We start from the raw sequence: 21,477 nt of genomic DNA, 5'->3' as shown, positions 1-21,477 counted from the left end.
AAAAAAAAAAAAAAAAAAAAAAAAGCCCTACAATTAAACTACAAAACTCTATAGAAAGAAATTGAAGAAGACCTCAGAATATGGAAAGATCTCCCTTGTTTTGGGGTAGGCAGAATTAATATTTTCAAAATGTGGGGCTGGGCTTGTGACTCAGTGGTAGAGTGCCTGCCTAGCATGTGTGAGGCGCTGGGATTCTCAGCACCACATATAAATAAATAAAATAAAGGTCCATCAACAACTAAAAAATATTTTTAAAAAATTTGTCAAAATGGCCATACTAACAAAAACATTATACAGATTTAATGCAATTTCAATCAAAATCCCAATGAAATTCATCATTGAAATAGGAAAAGCAGTCATGAAATTCATTTGGAAAAATAAGAGACCCAGAATAGCAAAGCAATTATTAGCAAGAAGAGTGAAGCAGGAGGTATCACAATACCAAACCTTAAACTATACTATAGAGCCATAGTAACAAAAATGGCATACTATTGGCACCAAAATAGACATATAGATCAATGGTACAGAATAGAAGATGTGGAGACAAACCCACATAAATACAGTTATCTCATACTAGACAAAGGTGCCCAAAACAAACATTGGAGAAAAGATAGCCTCTTCAATAAATGGTGTTGGGAAAACTGGAAATCCATATGCAGCAAAATTAAATTAAACCTCTCTCTCTTACCCTACATAAAGGGATATGAACAGGAAAGGAAGAACTCAAACTATCACTACTTGCTGATGACACGATTCTATACTTAGAGGATCCAAAAAGTTCCACCAGAAAATTAACTCAGAGTGGATCAAGGACTTAGGAATTAGGCCAGAGACTTTGCACCTAATAGGAACAAAAAAAAAAAAAACAGGTCCAAATCTTCCTCATATTGACTTAGGACCTGACTTCCTTCACAAGACTCTTAAAGCACAAGAAGTAAAATCAAGAATGAATAAATGGGATGGATTTAAACTAAAAAGCTTCTTCTCAGCAAAAGAAAAAATTATTGAAGAGAAGAGAGAGCCTGTGGAATGGGAGCAAATTTTTACCATATGCACATCAGAGCACTAATCTCTAGGATATATAAAGAACTCAAAAAACTTATAAAGAACTCAAAAAACCCCCCAAAATAATCCAATCAATAAATGGGCTAAGGAAATGAGCAGACACTTCACAGAAGACATAAACAAGTGATTAACAAATTTACGAAAAAATGTTCAACATTGCTAGCAATTAGAGAAATGAAAATCAAAAATCTACTGTAAGATTTTATGTCACGCCAGTAGAATGGCAATTATCAAAAAATCAAGCAGCAATAAATGCTGGCGAAGGTATGGGGGAAAAGGTACACTGATTCATTGCTGGTGGCATGGCAAAATTATGCAACCACTTTGGAAAGTAGTATGGAGATACCTTAGAAAAAAACATGGATTGGAACCACCATTTGACCCAGCTATCCCACTCCTAGGTCTATACCCAAAGGACTGAAAAGCAGCATGCTACAGTGATGCAGCCACCTCAATGTTTACAATGGCTCAATTCACAATAGCTAAATTGTGGGAACAGCCTATATGTCCTTTAATAGATGAATGGATAAAGAAACTGTGATATATATACACAATGGAATATTACTCAGCCTTAACGAATGAAATCATAGCATTTATGTGTAAATGATCAGAGTTGGAGAATATCATGCTAGGTGAAGTAAGCCAATCCCCAAAAAACCAAAGGCCGAATGGTTTCTCAGTTAAGTGGATGTTGATATATAGGGGGTGGCAAGGGAAGAATGGAGGAATTGGATTGAGCAATGGGGAGGAAGGGTGTGTGGCAGGGGGAGATGGTGGAATGAGATGGACATTATTACCCCTATGCATGGGTATGATCACACAAATGGTGTGACCCTACATCATGTACAACCAGAAAAATGAAAAGTTGTGCTCTATTTGTCTAAAAATAAGAAAGAAAGAAAGAAAGAAAGAAAGAAAGAAAGAAAGAAAGAAAGAAAGAAAGAAAGAAAGAAAGAAAGAAAGAAAGCTACTGATAAATAACTTCCTTTTAACAATCAGTAAAAACAACAACAAAAAAAAAAAAACCCACACAAACATCCGTTTAATTCCTCCTAACCTTAAATTCAGTCTATGTAGGTATTTGGCAGTGTTCTACCAAACCTTAAATTTTTGGTAAATTTGTGTAATGAACTTTAAATATATGGTATTCAATGAATGTTCAAATGTATAATAAAAAAATCAGTAGCCATTTTTGTAGGGTTTCTCTTTAAATTATTTGAATTTTGCCTCTTTTTTTTTTTGGTACTTTTACAAAAATAGGGCATTTCTGAAGTCTAAAAATCTTAGGATAAGAATGAAATTTTTAAAATTATTATAAAGTTGAGGTTAACAGAAAAGACCTGGATTTATGGACCTACTTTGCTACCTTCCTAGCAGTGTAGCCTTCAGGTGGTCAGAGTAGAAAGGAGGAGGGAAAGGAAAGGATAAATATTTGTCTGACATAATGGTGACTCAATGAGTACTCATAGTAGCCCAGGAAAGTGGGTGTTTTATCCTTATTTTACCCATGGGGATCCTAAAGCTCTGAGAATTAATTCTTTTTCTTTATAACAAACTAGACGAGGAACAGAGTCTCTTTACTACTAAAACTTATGGTTCTCATACTGCATGAAACCTCTGAGGTCTTGTTTTCCTTCATTCTGGAATGGGAGTAAGAATATCTAGCAAGGGTGACTGTAAGAATTAAAACCATACAAGGGCTTTGAAGCCACCTGACATACTGGAACATAGTAATTGCTTAAAAATATTTTCAAAATGGCTCAGTGGCAAAGTGCTTGCCCAGCATGCATGAGGTCCTGGGTTCGATCCTCAGCACTACATAAAAATAATAAATATGTAAAATAAAGGTATCACTTCCATCTACATCTAAAAATTTTTTTTAAAAAGTAATGTTTGTTATACCTAGGTGAATACTTTTTATATTTGTCCTTAGATTTATGTATAAGATTTCTAACAATATTTTAACTACCATTCTTTCAGAATATACCAAAATTTTAAAATATATTTAGAGACATAGTGCTTTAAAAAAAAAATAGGGGGTGTGAGAGAATTGGTGTGCATGTGTTTTTCTTTAGGAACAGTAGCAAATTGATTTTGATAAAAGTTGAATAAGCATTCATCTTTTCCTTTGTCATCTTTTATTGTGAAGTTGATTTATTTTTAATGAAATGGATTTCTTAGAATTTTCATTTCTATAAATTCAGGGGGTTCCCAAAGTCACCTTAAGGTTGGATATTTCACTAGAAGGACTCAAAGAACTGAGAGCTACTATACTCGTGGTTATGGTTTATTACAGGAAAAAGATAAAGATTAAAATCAGCCAAGAAAAGGAAGTACAAAGGGCTGAGTCCTGGAAAGTACCAAATGTGGAACTTCTATTGTCCTCTCCTTGTAGAGTCTCAGAGGGTTGTTTTCCTGTCATCCATGTGAAAAGTAAGCACAGAGTATTGTAGGCCAATCAGGGAAGCTCACCTGAGCCTTTAGTATCTTGCATTTTTATTGGGGCCTGATCACATTCTGGTCACATGATTGACCTTTAATCTTCAACCCCTTTCACCTTCCCCCACCCCTTAGTGGTTTCCAATCATTTTATATAAGCTGGAACAATCAGAAGAATAGCTGAGTTCTTTAATTATTTTTTGGTTTATTAATCCATGTACAGCCAATCGTAAGTTCTAATATATTTAAATGATTACCACCTCTACAGGATAAGTCAAGTAATTCACCAACACCTTCTAATATATTTAAATGATTACCACCTCTACAGGATAAGTCAAGTAATTCACCAACACCTTCTGGGTTAGGCTGTTGGTACATATTGTCATGAATTTATTACCTAGAAAGACCTTGAGATAGGCCTTAGAAGGTACAATTTTTCTTTCTGATGCCAGGCTGTGTGTTCCAGTGTCTAAGCCTCTGATACACATATTATCCAAATCACATTTGTACCCATTTATAGTATATGCCAGTACTACTTCTTGGGGGCAGTGAGTAATCTATTACCTGCAGTATACTTTGTTATTTCTCATGTTTCAAGGGGTTTGCTATAGCCTAATACTTAATTTGGTTCATGTTATCTTATGAATGTTGTTCATAATAATTTTAATTTTGATCGTGTCCTGTTTTCCCATGCTGAGGATACCAATTATTCTTAATTTTAGAGCCAGACATAGACTTCTGTCTTTAAAAAAATGTAGTGATAATCCTTCTCGTCACTATATATTTTCTCAACTGCCTATGTGTTTTTTTTCAAATACATCTTATGACAGTTATAAAGAGTACTGAAAAGAGATTGTGTGGTTATTTTGGAAATAATATCAATAATATGCCAGCAGTATTTTACATCATTTCACTTTTAATTTTAGGTTCATGGTTCAAAATCAATGAACATATTTGGTGGCTTTCGACAGATGATAAAAGAAGGAGGTGTCCGTTCCCTTTGGAGAGGAAATGGCACAAATGTCATTAAAATTGCTCCTGAGACAGCTGTTAAGTTCTGGGCATATGAACAGGTAATCATCTGTGGAAATTTTTTAAAAACAGGAGTTACTGAACTGATTGAATAAAGATGATCATATGATGCTTTTGGAATTCTTGTTTAATGCATAATAACTGTTCACATATACTCAGTATATCATATACTGTATATATGTATGATATTAGATCATATTCTAGATAAACTCAGCAATTCCTCATGACTAAATTCTGGGATTCTGAATCTTGTAATATTCTTTCTAAAGAAAGACTTTTGTGTTCTTTTGTAAGTAGCTCTTAAAGGAAAGGTAGGGTTTTAGCTTATTTATTGTAAATTCCTAGGAGAGGCAACATGCTAACATAAATTTTATGCAAGCATCCCAATATAATCTCTGAATAGAAAACTTTTGAGTTGAAGTCCTTTGTGTAATTTAACACTGATATGAAATGGAGTTGAATTGAGACAGAAGGTTCTGTCAAGGCAGGGGCTTGGCTTCCCTATGCGCTCCAGCTTCTAGGCAGAGCCAGGCGTATGATAAGCACTGTTTGTTGAATGAATGAATGAATGAGGTGATAATGGGGCACATCCTTCTCTGAGTCCTCTTCTCTGTTGACTGAAGTTGACTTGGATTGTTTTGGATATTGCTTCAGCTTCACATGGCGGTAACAGAAAACAGGGCAGTGGTTTTAGAGTTTGGTTTCTCTTTATGATCATTATTAGTATTGTCTACGAAGTTATTTTTTTCCATCATTTTTTACATCATTGTTTATCATGGACTATAAAGGGCTTTGAAATTAAACTTCATTCCACATATTTTGTTTTATTTATTTTAAATGGATTTTAGATTATTCGGGAGAGTGATTTTTTCCAACAGCAGATTCGAGGAGATTACCAAATCCAGTGATGTTCCTGTAGGATTAGGAAAAAGATAAGCAAAGAAAAAAATGTTGAAGAACAGCTAGCTTCCAGGACTTTAATTAGAACTTATTGGAACAGGTATTTTCCTTATGTGAATATTTGACCATTTAAATGACTAGTAAGGGCTGGTGTTTTAGATACCGTTAGGTTTATTTGACCACATATTTGCTTTTATAATAGAAAAGCCAAAGCCTAAAATAAATAAGTATTCAAAAATAATCCCATTATATTAATATGCAGGAAGTTTTGTATATTGGAAAGTCCATAGTTATTGCAAGCAAGTGGGTGCATTATACTTTATACCATTTATCAAGTTCTTACCTTGGATATTACCAACAGGCTTCTATCCACCAAGGCTACTTCCTGAGCACTTGTTCCATTATTCTGATTTCTGCATGCTAACTTTTGTTAGACATTAAGAGGAAAGCTCTCTAGGCAGTATGGTATAGTGTTCTCATGATCTCTGGGGCAGTTGATGCCATTCCATTTTCTTCCCTCTTACAGAAGTTCTGTTCATCCCTTAGTGCTCTCTTAAGACCATCTTGCTGTGAGAAGCAGTTCCTAATCATTCCAAACAAAACCAGTGCATCCCTTGCACAGCCTCTTTAGGATGCAAAACTACAGAATACCCAGAAGACTTGGGTTTCATCCCAGGTCTGCCTGACTCTGGAACCCATGATGTTAACATCCTGACTAATTAATATTTTGGCTTCTTTTGGGTCATATTTCCATCTTTAGTCCAATCAGCTATTTTGAATTGATACTGGTGGTTCAGGGAGGTGCTAGGGTTGGCATGTTAGTGTACTTAAATGTATCATTGACAAAAACTGTTTTCTACATTGTTTTGTTAATATTTGGTTGTCACTGTTTTTATTTGTACTGGTGAAATAAACTCATCTTTAAAAGGAAACTATGAGGGAAAATGCCTAAAAATTATGAAAACTTTATTAACCCATGTTTTTTGTGTGTCTGGAAAAGAATGCTGTTACTCTGTTTTAGCAAAGGAGCAATTTGTTCCAGCCTGTGGAATATCCGTATTCTGTGGAAATCTAACCTGAGAACCGCTGTCCAGTACACTGAATGTATTAGCATTTCAGCCTTATCTTTCTGCTAGGTATCGTTAATGCAACATATGCATTTTGAGACACATCATCACATTGTCAATGAATTCATTTCTAGGAGCTGATTTGTATTTTGGTATTGTTTTAATTAGCTTGAGCTGCTAGAACAAAATGCCACCAACTGCATGGCTTAAACATTAGAAATTTACTTTTCACAGTCTGGAGCTCAGGAAGTACAAGATCAAAGGACCAGCCAATTTGGTTTCTAGTGAGGGCTTCTTCCTGCCTTGCAGATGGTTGCTTCTTGTCACATTTTCAGATTGCCTTTCCTTGGTGCATGCATGAGTGGAGAATAAGCTTTCTGGTGTCCCTTCTTACGAGTGCCATTCCTATCATTAAGGTTTAACCTCATCTAACCTAATTGCTTCCAAAGGCCCCATCTTCTACTGCCACCATGTTGAGGTTTAGGGTTCAACATGTGAATTTTAGGGGGCACAGTTCTGTCGATAGCATGTACTAATGTTCATTTTAAAACTTTTTCATACAGTATAAGAAGTTGCTTACTGAGGAAGGACAAAAAATAGGAACCCTTGAGAGATTTATTTCTGGTTCCATGGCTGGAGCAACTGCACAGACTTTCATTTACCCCATGGAGGTAAGTACCCCATTGTGAAGTCCGACTCCTTGATGGAGTTTGCATTGGCATCTAGTTTTTTTTTTGTTTGTTTTTTTTAAGAGAGAGAGAGAGAGAAAGAATTTTTTAATATTTATTTTTAGTTCTCGGTGGACACAACATCTTTATATTTATTTTTTTAATGTGGTGCTGAGGATCACACCCAGCGCCCTGCACGTGCCAGGTGAGTGCACTACCGCTTGAGCCACATCCCCAGCCCTAACAGTTTTAAATAACAAGCTTATCTCATAGTTTCTATGGATCAAGAATCAGGGAGCAGCTTGGCTGGGTTTCTCTGGCTCGAGGTTTTTCAGTGCCTATCTTCAAGGTGTCAGCCAGGGCTGCAGTCACCTTAAGGCTCTGCTGGGGGTGGAGGTACTTCCAAGCTCTCCATGTTGCCATTGTCAGGCCTCAGTGGCTGGAAGCCTCAGTTCCTTATCATGTTGGCCTTTCTACTGGCTGCCCGAGTATCTTCCCAACATGGTAGCTGGCTTCCCTTATAGTCAGTGATGAGAAAGGAGGGGGTTAGGGGTGGGAGGTGCAGAGAAAGAGAGAGAGAGAGAGAGAGAGAGAGAGAGAATGAGCAAGCATGTGCATTTAAGATGAAAATTGCTCTTTTTCGTCACTTCTGCCATATCCTGTTGGTCACACAGACCAATCCTGGTAGAGTGTTGTAGAGATCACACAAATCTGTGCCTGCCAAGAGTCAAGGATCAGTCTTAGAGGTTAGCTACCCCTGTGTTGGTGACAAGAATTCCCGTTTCTTTCCAAAGAGTACCATAAACTTAATAACAGAACCTCAGGATTTGATTATATGGTGGTGATCCTAACCAGACCTCCTTCCATAAGACCATGGACTTGTGGACTGTTTTACATAGCCTTTGAGCTAAGAACTTTTTTTGTTTCTTTGTTTCTTTGTTTTTTACAATTTTCAAAGGCAAGTAGAGACAAAACAAAAGAAAAACAAAGAATATGCAACAGAGACCTGACATTTCAGGCCTGCAAAGACTGAAATATTTATTATCTGGCTTTTACAGAAAACATTTTCCAACTCCTGCTTTAGGATAAAAACAATATTGTAGATGTGGTTATCTCTATTGACATAACAATGGGTTTGTAGTAATCGATAAGACCCTTAACTTCCACTGCCTTGTCATATGTATGTCAATATATATTGTTCATATTACTCCTCTTAGAAAAGATATCCTAATTTAGTACCCATCCTTATATCCTCCATCTCAATGATCACCTTCCTCCTCCCTCCTTTCCACCCCTCCTATCCTCGAAATGCTGGTAGCCTTCAAGACATCCTTTCCTTCATCCTCCACACCAGTCATATTATGACATCAATAGATGATCTTGTCTCCATTTCCTCTGTCCCTGTCCTCATTCATATCCTCTTTGCAGTAAATGGGTCTTTCTGGCTCTGGTCTTAGCCCTTCAGGGGCAATAATACATGAGGGAGGACAGACTGGCAAATTGAACAGCCATGTGAGTGACAACGTGTGCTAGTTATTTGTTCTCCATAAAGTTGCTTCTTTTGAATTCCATGAAGTTAGAGTTACTGTGGATGATGTTTGGTTATATTCTTTCATATCCAGGTTATGAAAACCAGGCTAGCTGTGGGCAAAACTGGACAATACTCTGGAATATATGACTGTGCAAAGAAGATTTTGAAACATGAAGGCTTTGGAGCTTTTTACAAAGGCTATGTTCCCAATTTATTAGGCATCATACCTTATGCAGGCATTGATCTTGCTGTATATGAGGTACGTTTACAACAGTGTTTTGAATCTGCAAATGTAATCATTATTGCTCTTAATGCTAGAATTTCACTTTATATAAAGTAGGTATATATCAGACAGCAGCTTCTGACTTCACTATTCTAGAGTGTGTCCTTTGATCTTTTTTTCAAGTACCTTGAATATGAAACTCACGAGTATTGGTCACTTTCATATTAGATTTCCTTGTGAATTATTTTTGTTAACAAAGAGAGTGAACTCAAATTCAGATATGGTTGTTCAGCTTAGAAGGTGGTATAAGGGGTTTTCTTGGGACAGAGGAGAGAAAAATAAGCAAAAATGTCACATTTGCTTTGATTTGTTAAGATGGGACATTGATGAAGCCAAGTGACCAATGTGGGTAATATAATACAGATGCATTTGTTGTACTAGACAATTCAGAATACAAACCTTGGATCAGCCCTGCTACCTAAATCACTTGATTATGTATAAATTTAAGAAACATTTATTTATTGAGTACATACTATGTGCAAGACACTGGGTTAGAACATGGATCCTGGTGATTTAAAGGACTCAGTGTCTGCTGTTAAGAAATTGAAAGTCTGGCTAGGTGTGGTGATGCATGCCTGTAATCCCAGTGACTTGGGAGGCTCAATTAATAGGATCACAAGTTCAAGACCAGTCTTGGCAGCTTAGTGAGATCCTGTCTCAAAGTAAAAATAGAAAGTGCTGGTACGAAACTTGGTAGATTCAATCTCTAGTACCACCACCACCACCACCACAACAAACCCAACAAACAAACGAACACACAAACTGAAGGTCTGATGGGGGAACACAGATAAGCTTACAGCTAAAGCACAGTGGTTGGTTAGTTGTGTTATGACAGACATAAGCCGGGGCACATATTGGAGGAGACCCAATCTATAGCTGAGGGGGAGAGGTGGGGATGTGTAAAGAAAGCTTTTTTAGAGGACTTTGCCACTTCTTAATTTTAACAACTTTATTGCGATACCATATATTGCACCCACTTAAAGCATTATAATTCAAAAACTTTTGGTATGTTACATCATTATTAACTTTTTAAAATTATGATAACGTGACATCAAATTTACCATTTCAACAGTTTTAAATGTTCAATTCAGTGACATTAGTCATATTCACAGTATTTGTGGAGCCTTCATCACTGCGTATTTCTAAAACATTTTTTATCAGGCTAAATAGAGAGTTTTAATTATTAAGCAGTAAACTCCCTGCCCCACCTTCCCTTCACTCTCTTGTAACCTCTACTCCACTTTCTGTCTTATGAATTTGTATACTCCAGAGGTTCTGTAAGTGAAATCATACAATCTTGTCTTTTTACATCTGGCTTATTTCACTTGGCATATGTCTTCAAGATTCCTTCATGCTGCAGCATGTGTCAGAACTTCATTATTTTTACTGGATAAATAATATTCCATTGTATATACATACAATTATCCACCATATAGCAATGTTTGGGACAATGAAGGACACATGTGATGGTGGTCCCACAAGATTATAATGGAGCTGAAAAATTCCTGTTGCCCAGTGATGTCACAGGCATCTTAACAGCATTAGTGTGAGGAACTACTCACGTGTTGCAGTGATGCTGGTGCAAACAAACCTATCCTGCTGCTAGTTGTATGAAAGTATAGCACATACAATTATGTACAACATGTAATACTCAGTAATGGTGATAAATGACTATGTCACGGGTTTATGTACTTATTGTATTCTACTATTTATTGTTACTTTAGAGTGTACTCCTACTTTTTAGAATTTTTTTTAGTTTGTTCTTTTTAGATGTACGTAACAGTAGAGTGTGTTTTGACATATTATACATATATGGTATATTCCTATTTTAAAAAAATGTCTAATGATCTGGGCAGCAGCTCTGGAAGCTGAGACAGGAGGACTACAAGCTCAAAGCCAGCCTCAGCAACTTAGTGAGGCTCTAAGCAACTCAGTGAAATCCTGTCTTTAAGTAAAATATTAAAAAGGGCTGAAATATGGCTCACTGGTTAAGCCTCCCTTGGGTTCAATCCCTAGTAGTCCCCCCAAAAAATTGTCTACTGTAATATAGTATATTATGTTGTATCAGCAGTAGCCTTATACATCTCATAATTTTTTAAAAATATTGTATTAATTGTTGGTGGACCTTTATTTATTTATTTATTTATATTTGGGTGCCAGGGATTGAACTTGGGGGAACTTGACCACTGAGCCATATCCCCAGCCTTACTGAGTTGCTTAGCACCTGGCTAAACTGCTGAGGCTGGCTTTAAACTCACCATCCTCCTGCCTCCCCGAGCTGCTGGGATTACAGGTGTGGCCACGGCGCCCAGCCCCTTTATTTATTTTTATATGGTACTGAGAATTGAACCCAGTGCCTCACACATGCTATGCAAGTGCTCCACCACTGAGTCCCAGCCCCAGCTCAACATCTCATCTTTGTGAATCTCTTGATTACCTCATTTCCTCCTGTGTTTGGTTTAATCTCACGTTGTTTAGTTCATCTTGGCCCTGGGAGAAATACCTGCACCATATGTATGCACCATATGGCCTGGGTGTGAAGTAGGCCACACTATCTAGGTTTGTGTAAGTACATTCCACAGTGCTCACATGACAGTGAAACACCTGGGGGAACACATTTCTCAGGTGTCCTCATCATTCAGCAGCACACGACTTCATCTTTTTCCATTCTATTGCTTCTAGCTTATGTGTGTTCTTATATCTAACATGAGCCTCTTGTCGATAGAATATGGTTGATCCTATGTGTTGTATCATTCAGTGATTTATATTTTTTAATAAAGACCTTTAATCTATTACATTGAAAGCAGTTACTGATAGAACTTGCTATTGCCATTTTGTTTACTGTTTTCTGTTTGTCTTATAGATTTTTTTGTTCCTCCTTTCCTTTCTTTTTTTTTTTTTTTAATTTTTTATTGTGGGTTGTTCAAAACATTACAAATTTCTTGACATATCATATTCGACACTTTGATTCAAGTGGGTTATGAACTCCCACCTTCACCCCATACACAGATTGCAGAATCACATCAGTTACACATCCATTGATTTACAAATTGCCATCCTAGTGTCTGTTGTGCTCCGCTGCCTTTCCCATCCTCCACCCTCCCCCCTCCCCACCTCTCCCCTCCCCTCCCCTCCTCTCTCTCTACCTCCTCCACTGTATAACCCTGAGGGTCTCCTTCTATTACCATGCAATTTCCCTTCTCTCTCCCTTTCCCTCCCACCTCTCATCCCTGTTAAATGTTAATCTTCTTCTCCTGCTCTTCGTCCCTACTCTGTTCTTAGTTACTCTCCTTATATCAAAGAAGACATTTGGCATTTGTTTTTTAGGGATTGGCTAGCTTCACTTAGCATAATCTGCTCTAATGCCATCCATTTCCCTGTAAATTCTATGATTTTGTCATTTTTTAATGCAGAGTAATACTCCATTGTGTATAAATGCCACATTTTTTTTATCCATTCGTCTATTGAAGGGCATCTAGGTTGGTTCCACAGTCTTGCTATTGTGAACTGTGCTGCTATGAACATCGATGTAGCAGTGTCCCTGTAGCATGCTCTTTTTAGGTCTTTAGGGAATAGACCAAGAAGGGGAATAGCTGGGTCAAATGGTGGCTCCATTCCCAGCTTTCCAAGAAATCTCCATACTGCTTTCCAAATTGGCTGCACCAATCTGCAGTCCCACCAGCAATGTACAAGTGTACCCTTTTCCCCACATCCTCGCCAGCACTTGTTGTTGTTTGACTTCCTAATGGCTGCCAATCTTACTGGAGTGAGATGGTATCTTAGGGTGGTTTTGATTTGCATTTCTCTGACAGCTAGAGATGGTGAGCATTTTTTCATGTACTTGTTGATTGACTGTATGTCCTCCTCTGAGAAGTGTCTGTTCAGGTCCTTGGCCCATTTGTTGATTGGGTTGTTTGTTCTCTTATTGTCTAATTTTTTGAGTTCTTTGTATACTCTGGATATTAGGGCTCTATCTGAAGTGTGAGGAGTAAAGATTTGTTCCCAGGGTGTAGGCTCCCTATTTACCTCTCTTATTGTTTCTTTTGCTGAGAAAAAACTTTTTAGTTTGAGTAAGTCCCATTTGTTGATTCTAGTTATTAACTTTTGTGCTATGGGTGTCCTATTGAGGAATTTGGAGCCCGACCCCACAGTATGTAGATCGTAGCCAACTTTTTCTTCTATCAGACGGCGTGTCTCTGATTTGATATCAAGCTCCTTGATCCATTTTGAATTCACTTTTGTGCATGGCGAGAGAAAGGGATTCAGTTTCATTTTGTTGCATATGGATTTCCAGTTTTCCCAGCACCATTTGTTGAAGATGCTATCCTTCCTCCATTGCATGCTTTTAGCCCCTTTATCAAATATAAGATAGTTGTAGTTTTGTGGATTGGTTTCTGTGTCCTCTATTCTGTACCATTGGTCCACCCGCCTGTTTTGGTACCAGTACCATGCTGTTTTTGTTACTATTGCTCTGTAGTATAGTTTGAAGTCTGGTATCGCTATACCGCCTGATTCACACTTCCTGCTTAGCATTGTTTTTGCTATTCTGGGTCTTTTATTTTTCCATATGAATTTCATGATTGCTTTCTCTATTTCTACAAGAAATGCCGTTGGGATTTTGATTGGCATTGCATTAAACCTATAGAGAACTTTTGGTAATATCGCCATTTTGATGATGTTAGTTCTGCCTATCCATGAACAGGGTATATTTTTCCATCTTCTAAGATCTTCTTCTATTTCTCTCTTTAGGGTTCTGTAGTTTTCATTGTATAAGTCTTTCACCTCTTTTGTTAGGTTGATTCCCAAGTATTTTATTTTTTTTGAAGATATTGTGAATGGAGTGGTTGTCCTCATTTCCATTTCAGAGGATTTGTCGCTGATATACAGGAATGCCTTTGATTTATGCGTGTTGATTTTATATCCTGCCACTTTGCTGAATTCATTTAATTTTTTTTGTAGTGACATGTTTTAATTCTCATTTCCTTCTGTGTCTGAACTATAAATATTAGTTTTGTGGTTACTATTGCAATTAAATAAAACATATTAAGGCTATAATAATCTCTTTTAAACTAATTGCAACTTAACTCCAATCTTATATGAAAGCTCTAGTCCTCTATGTCTCTGACCTCCTCCTTCCACTTTGTTATTATTAATGACACAAATGACTTCTCTTTATATTGTATGTCCATGAACAGATTTATAATTACTTATTATGCTTTTGTTTTTTAAACTTCTGTACCAGAGCTTGAAGCTATTTACATCCTTCAGTACAATTCTACAGTATTTTATAATTTATATTTACCTTTACCAAGGGTTGATATTTTCCTATGGTTTTGTGTCGCTGTTTATTGACCTTTTCTTTCCACTTGAAGGATTCCCTTTAGCATTTCTTGTAGGGCAGGTCTAGTGGTGATAAACTGTCTCAGCTTTCATATATCTAGGAAGCTCTTAACTTCTCCTTCATATTTATAGAACACGTTTGCCAATACAGTATTCTTGGTTGACACATTTTTATTTTTAGCACTTCGAATATAACATATCACTTCCTTTTAGCCTGCAAGGTTTCCATTAAGAAATCTGATGATAATCTTACAGGATTAAAAACCAAATGATTTGTACTAGTTACATACCATATTAGCATAAATTTTATGCCTAAAATATTTTATGTTGAAAGAGCTAATTAACTCATATATTTAATACAACTTATCCTGGGTGTTGCCTTCTAATGAAATACAGGGGCCTCGAATAACAGGGGAGAGAAGATGGCTCTAGATCAGCACACTGATTCTGAGCCCTTTTAAAAAAAATCTCCATTGGAATACATTATTACTAAGATCAGAATAATAGATCCATGTCAGAGTTTCTATAAGGACCAAATGAAATAATGAAAGTGTCAAGAGTGTAAACTTAGATATAAGTAGTGTTATATTGTTTTTATTAGTATTTACCATAAAAAATATTCTTTGGATCCTACAACATTTGGTGTGTTATTGATCTTCAGGTTTGTTTTAAAAGAAGATGAACAACCAGGGCATACCTCTCATGTACTGAATCTCCAGTTGCTTCCCTACCTCCCTGTAGAGCTGCTGCCTCCTGCCATGACTGTTGCTCCCAGGACGTGTACCTCCTCTCACAGACAATGGCAGTCTCTTATGAAGATGAGAATAGTTGTGGAAATGCTTGCCTAGAGTGAGAGTGATTGTCAAGCTTGTTGTTCATTATTTTTATTCTTTTCTCCATTTCTGGGACAGCTCTTAAAGTCCCATTGGCTGGATAATTTTGCAAAGGACTCTGTAAACCCTGGTGTCATGGTGTTGCTGGGATGTGGTGCCTTATCCAGCACCTGTGGCCAGCTGGCCAGCTACCCCTTGGCTTTGGTGAGGACTCGCATGCAAGCCCAAGGTAAGTTTATTTATTTATTTTTAAATTTGTGCATCTCAGTTATATAGATTGATGTGTTTTAATGTGGCATATTTGCACAAACATAAAAACACAATATGATCAGTTTCACTATCCAATATCTCATCACCCTTTTTCTCTTCCCTCCCTAATAGTCACTTTTCTGATTCCATGGTATCCTCTTTTTCTCAGTCTTTTCCCTCTAGCTTCCTGCATATGAGGGAATCTTTGAATCTGACTTATTTTGCTCAACATTGCTCTCTAGTATCATTAATTTTCTACAAAATGACATAATTTTATTCTTTATGGCTGAATAAAACTACATTGTGTTTACGTACCACATTTTCTTTATTTTTTCATCTCTTGATACATCTAGGCTGATTCCATAACTTGAGTGTGCTGAAGTAAACATTCATGTATCTTTAAAGTATGCTGACTTTAATTCTTTTGGATAAATACCAACAAGTCATATAGCTGGATCATATGGTAGTTCTATTTGTAGTTTTTCACCTATTCTTCTAATAGTTGCAAAGTTTCTGCTCTTAGGGCTTTGATTAATTTTGAGTTTACTTTTGTCCAGGGCAAGAGATGAGAATTTAATTTCATTCTTCTACATATGGATATCCAGTTTTCTAAGCATTGATTACTAAAGAGGCTGTCTTTTTTCTTTCTAATGTATGTTTGGGGCTCCTTTGTCAAGAATCAAATAATTGTAGCTGTGTGGGCTTGTCTCTGTATCTTCTATTAAGAACATAATGGGTATTTTGATGGGAATTGCATTGAATCTGTATATTTAGATACTCTGACCATTTTAACAATATTAATTCTGCCTATCCGTGAACATGAGATGTCCTTATATCTTTTAGTGTTTCCTTCAATTTTTTTGTTTAGTGTTCTATAATTTTTATTATAGAGGTTTTTCACCTCTGAAGGTGAGTTTTTGATTAACACCAATAAAAAGTGCTGCATCAGTCACATGCTTTTGGAACTTCAATTTAATTGAAACAGCTGAGTGTAGTTTTAAGAGAATTTCTCAAACTTTTCCCCCATTATTGTCTCCTTAAGTTTCCTCTTTGGAAGTTCTTTAGTATCTCCCACTTCATAAAATTTTAATGCCATAGATACACCACATTTACATGTATGATTTTTATATAAACAGAATAAGATTATTTTCTTTGGACTGTTTTAATGTCATATATAAAGTACATGTTTATGCATGATTTATATTTAAACAGAATAAGATTTATTTTCTTTTTACTCTGTTGAATGTATGTTATAAGAGTATAAGTTTTGGTATCTATAGAGTTTCGGTTTATATCCTTGCCCTAAATTTCTTTGGGTTTCCATTTTCTTTTTTTTTTTTTAAGAGAATCATGTTTTTTTCCAGTTGTTAATGAATCTTTATTTTATCTATCTATCTATCTATTTATTTATATGTGGTGATGAGAATCAAACCCAGTGCCTCACACGTGCAAGGCAAGCACTCTACTGCTGAGCCTACAACTCCAGCCCCTGAGTTTCCATTTTCTATTCTGTGAATGGACATGAAAAGAATTAGTAGCAATATATGTAAAGCACATGGCACTTGTTAAATTTTTAGTAAATAGTGACTACAATTGTTTGTTGTTAGTGCTGCTTGGACCTCACAAACTTTGAACTGGGATTCTTCCTCACTGTGTCACTAGCGCCTTTCTTCACTTTGATTATACTTTTCTGTCCTAGTTCTTCTGCCCACTCACTGATTATTCTCTCCTTACTATTTTCTGGCTTTTATAACTATACTCACTCTATCAAAGTATGCATTGGGTACCTTTCTTTTACTTTTTTCCCCTGTTCAATCTCATCCACTGTTAATTTCTTTGAATAGTGCACCCTGGGCATCTACAACTCCATCCCCAACCTCTTTTCCAAGTGCATCCATCTCTCATTCACAAGCAGTGGGTCATTAATTGAAAAATACTTCTTGAGCCATTGCAGGGTGCTAAACACTGCTGGATGCTAGATTAGAGCACTCAACAGGTAAAATGTGGTTCCTGCCATTGTAGAGTGGAGCAGACACACATCCAGAAAGTGAACAACCTTAATAAATTACCTCCCCTTTGTTAGGGGAGCACAGAGAAAAAACTGTAACTTAACTCCAGCTGGTGACTGGAAAGACATGTGGGAGTTGGCTAGGCAGAGGCAGATGAAATGGATTAGGAAAGAGCATCTCAGCCTGAGGAAAAGCATTGTGAAGTTAATGGGGCAGGAGCAAAGGCAGCACCTTGGAGTAGTTGAGAACCAATCATGTGATTGCAGAGAAGAATGCAAAGTAGTAAACTAAATGTTTTGAGTATTCTCTCATTTAACCATTGTAATCATTTGGGGGACCTTGACACTGACATTACCCACATTTTGCAGATGAGTAACTGGGGCAAAGATAGGAACTTCTAGAAAGTTATACATTTGGTAAATAGTGGCACTAGAATTTAAACCCAGGCATCAAACCATTGCCTAATGAGCTTACCCCTCCCGTCTGCTAGTTCCAGCACAGACCTTCACGTGGCTGCCATGTTTGTGGTTTCCAAAGTCAGGTCTGACCATTTTACATCTGCTCAGACATCTTTGTAACTCTTCAGTGTCTTCAGAGTAAATTCCAAATTTCTTAGTGGGAACCCCAAAGCCTTTAGTCATTTGTCCCACTATACTTTTAGCTTCATCTTCATTTTCCTACCCCTACCTTGACCACTTCAGCCTCTTGGTACCACCTGTATAATGACCACATCCTACAATTGTCTGTGTCCCCTAACATATGTTGGTTCCTACCTTTGTCTTTGTTGTGCAGCAAAACAGGTTTCCTTCCATCCTTTGCTATCCTACTGAGATAATTTTCAAGGATCAAGTCCCTTATGTTTTCTTAAGCTTCTCAAAGTTTCTCTGTACTTCCCCCACTGGACAAAATGTAACTGTTTGCTGTGCAGTGCTTGGCTAATGAGGGAGTAGGAGGTGGTAGAGTATTGAGGTGGAAAGCATATGGCTTTAGAGTCAACCAACCCACGGATCTACCACTTGCTAGCTAAGGGTTCAATTTTTTTTAATGTTCCAAGCCCATTTATAAAATGGATGTGTTTACCTTGTAGAGTTAGCAAGGAAAGTAATTAACCCAATGCCTAGAGCATAGTAATTATTCAATAAAGAACTGTTTTTGCCATCATTATGATAGGACACTCACTGACAGGTGCCATAGAAAGGATAATTTTAAAAGGTGTTTTATTTTTATCTTTTTCTTTCATCATATTCTAAATATGGTCCTGAATCCTAGTTGTTTATTGTAATATAAACATGCTTAAATACTAAATTACCCTTGTTTGTTTGTTTGTTTTTATAATTTTCTAGCCATGGTAGAAGGAGCCTCACAACTGAACATGGTTGGCCTCTTTCGAAGAATAATTTCTAAAGAAGGAGTACCAGGACTTTACAGAGGCATCACCCCAAACTTCATGAAGGTGCTCCCTGCTGTAGGCATCAGTTATGTGGTGTATGAAAATATGAAGCAAACTTTAGGAGTAACTCAGAAATGACAAGTTGAAGTTTTTGCTTTAGCATGCTTATGGAAATTCTCAACTATCTCTAAGTGACTTCTATAATTGTGATGAATCTGTGGCAAAAGAAGCAGTATATATATATTTTAACAGAAGTATATCAGTGATCGCTAAATTGTTTGGACTCAATTTTATGTATACAAAATATTAAAAATCATAGTTTTATTAAGTTTTAAGAAAGCCACAAAATTGAACTTTGTGTTTTCTGATTAGTCCTTCTGCAGATCTGTGCCCTGAATCCTAAATCTGAATATGTACTCACTTGAGCTAAATTTATTTTGCATGGTAGAATTATAAATCACTAATCTTCATTCTGGTTGATTCAAATTTATGCTAATTCCTTTATTCCTAAATGTCTTTTAGAAATTATCAGAAAACATTATGACTTAATTTTTTTTTTACATTTTAGATGTCTTTATAGACTTAAACTTTTCTCATAGAACCATTAATAGAAAATCATTGTATTTGCAGTGTATTTTATAGCATTTAAATAAATATAGGGTTTGTTTGCCAATCTTTCTTTCAGAATTAAATCAGAGTAGAAATGGACATAAGTGGCAGAATGTGTAAGGAGAAGCAATGAAATAATATTTATTTCAGTAGGCACATTTCCATTTTACTTACACTGTTATTTGGTTCCTGGGATTATACTCTGATTGTCATATAAAACTGTTAAATTATCAACAGGAAACAATTTATTTGAAAGATTCTATTTATTCTGTCTTAGCGTTGAAAAACATCAAGGAGACAAATGCATTTTTCTTATACCAGTTTCTGAAGAGCATCTCTATTTTGTGTCTCCTTTGTTTTCTACTTTTTCAATCAGATTCTGTTTATCAGGAAGGCTTCTCAGGACCATTCTTAGTAATCTGGAATTTCTTAATGACATGAAGTGAGGTGATCAAGGGTCAATGACATGCTCATTTCCTCTTTACTGATGAATATATTTGAACCAGCCATTCTCAGTTTGGGTAGCACAAAGCTAAAAGAACAGTACATATTCATATTAGTATATATTAATCTTACATATGAGATACTTATATTTAAGTAAAAGACAATTTGTAAGCATTTACATCCATATTTTCATTTGGAACATGGTAGAAAGTTTTAGGAACATTATGGAAAACTTACTTTATAATATTGGTAACATTCTAAAATCTTACTAAAGCCATTTTTTGTGGTCAACTTTTATGATTTGTGTGATTAGAAGTTGAAGTTATTTTTAATATTTTTTCATTGAGTTCCTAGACCCACTTGATTTCTAGTAATTTCTGTTATAAATTGACAACACTTTCATGAAAATCTAGTGAAATAATAGGTATTTATGTTATTTGAATCTACCTCTTTTATTATTTGAACCAAAGAGAAACATGGACTTGTGTTTGTGTGACAAACTCTAAAATACAGTTTATTTACATATGCCTGATAAATGTCTCAATATTTTCATACTGTACTATAAGTATGGCACTCTGTCTTCAGGTTTATTTGTACTTTTGAGTGATACATAAAATGATAATATTAAGGTACATGATTAGTTCTTTTTTACTCATAAAGCTGTGGAAATGAATGGTTTCATTATCCTTTTTGATATTTCAAGTTGGTGAAAAATATGAAAATATTTATACTTCATTGTGAATTTGAATTGTTCCATGTTAAACATTTGTAAGGTATGAATGGTAAGATATCTACACATCTTGTATCTTTTGAAAAAATGATTTTGTATCTTTTGGAAAAAGCCCCCAGTTAAAGATAGCTTATTTCTGGCAGTACTGCATTTTACTTTCCATTTATATTAAAAAAATGTTTATATTTAACATGACTTGTTTCCTAATTTTTAAAATAATTTATAAATAAAGCAAAAATTATCTGTGTCGAAGAGTTTATATCCATGGCTGTGGTTTGAATAATGGTTTTCACATGGGGCACTACATTGTCATTCTAAATATTTTGACCTTTCCTGAGCAAGCATAGTAGTTATTGTCTGTATCATGCATTTTGCCATAACATGATTTTTTTTTTTAACATCCAAACCTCTCATTCATCAGTTAGAGTTATAGGAGGGATGAGACTGTTCACTGTGCCAAGAGGAATCAAGGTCAGAGGTTAAGCTTGGCCCAGCTAGATGTGGAGTGTGTGTTGAAATCGTGACCAAAAAATAAATAAATAAATAAAAAATCTAAGTTTACTGGTAAGTCATTTTAAAATGCAAATTAACAAGGAAGTAAAAAATTCTATTTAGAATAAGACTGTAGAGAAAGTCTGCATTCCAACCCCAGTGCTATTCAGACTCCAGAAATCATGTCTTCCTCTGCTCTATTGAACATGCTGCCAAATTTGTTTGTAGCCTGTTCCTCTTCTCTTCCCTTCAAGACAGAAGCACATGATCAGGGATTGTGTTTTACAGTAATTCGTTCATAGTGTGGCATGGTTTCCTCATCCCTGAACAGAAATTTTGCCAGCCTCTTTGTCCTCAGGGAATTCTTTATTGGAGAAGAGCACCCAAAGAGCATTG

At 36.0% G+C, this 21,477-nt stretch overlaps 1 protein-coding gene across 1 annotated transcript in view; it reads left to right on the top strand.

The window, feature by feature from the left end:
* Slc25a24 (solute carrier family 25 member 24) overlaps window positions 1–20,836 on the top strand; it is a 51,519-nt gene extending 30,683 nt beyond the window's left edge. Inside the window, exons 6-10 of the mRNA XM_015502628.2 lie at window positions 4,431–4,577; window positions 7,067–7,174; window positions 8,794–8,961; window positions 15,237–15,387; window positions 18,760–20,836. Of these exons, the coding sequence (XP_015358114.1) occupies window positions 4,431–4,577; window positions 7,067–7,174; window positions 8,794–8,961; window positions 15,237–15,387; window positions 18,760–18,944 (759 nt within the window). The 3' untranslated portion in view covers window positions 18,945–20,836. The remainder of the gene's footprint in view (window positions 1–4,430; window positions 4,578–7,066; window positions 7,175–8,793; window positions 8,962–15,236; window positions 15,388–18,759) is intronic.
* The last annotated feature ends 641 nt before the right edge of the window (window positions 20,837–21,477 follow it).

The sequence above is a fragment of the Marmota marmota genome, unplaced genomic scaffold (assembly GCF_001458135.2).
Source record: "Marmota marmota marmota unplaced genomic scaffold, marMar, whole genome shotgun sequence".
NCBI classification, from domain to species: Eukaryota; Metazoa; Chordata; class Mammalia; order Rodentia; family Sciuridae; genus Marmota; species Marmota marmota.
The sequence above is the reverse complement of the archived record's forward strand: the minus strand, read 5'-3'. Positions and strand labels throughout refer to the sequence as shown.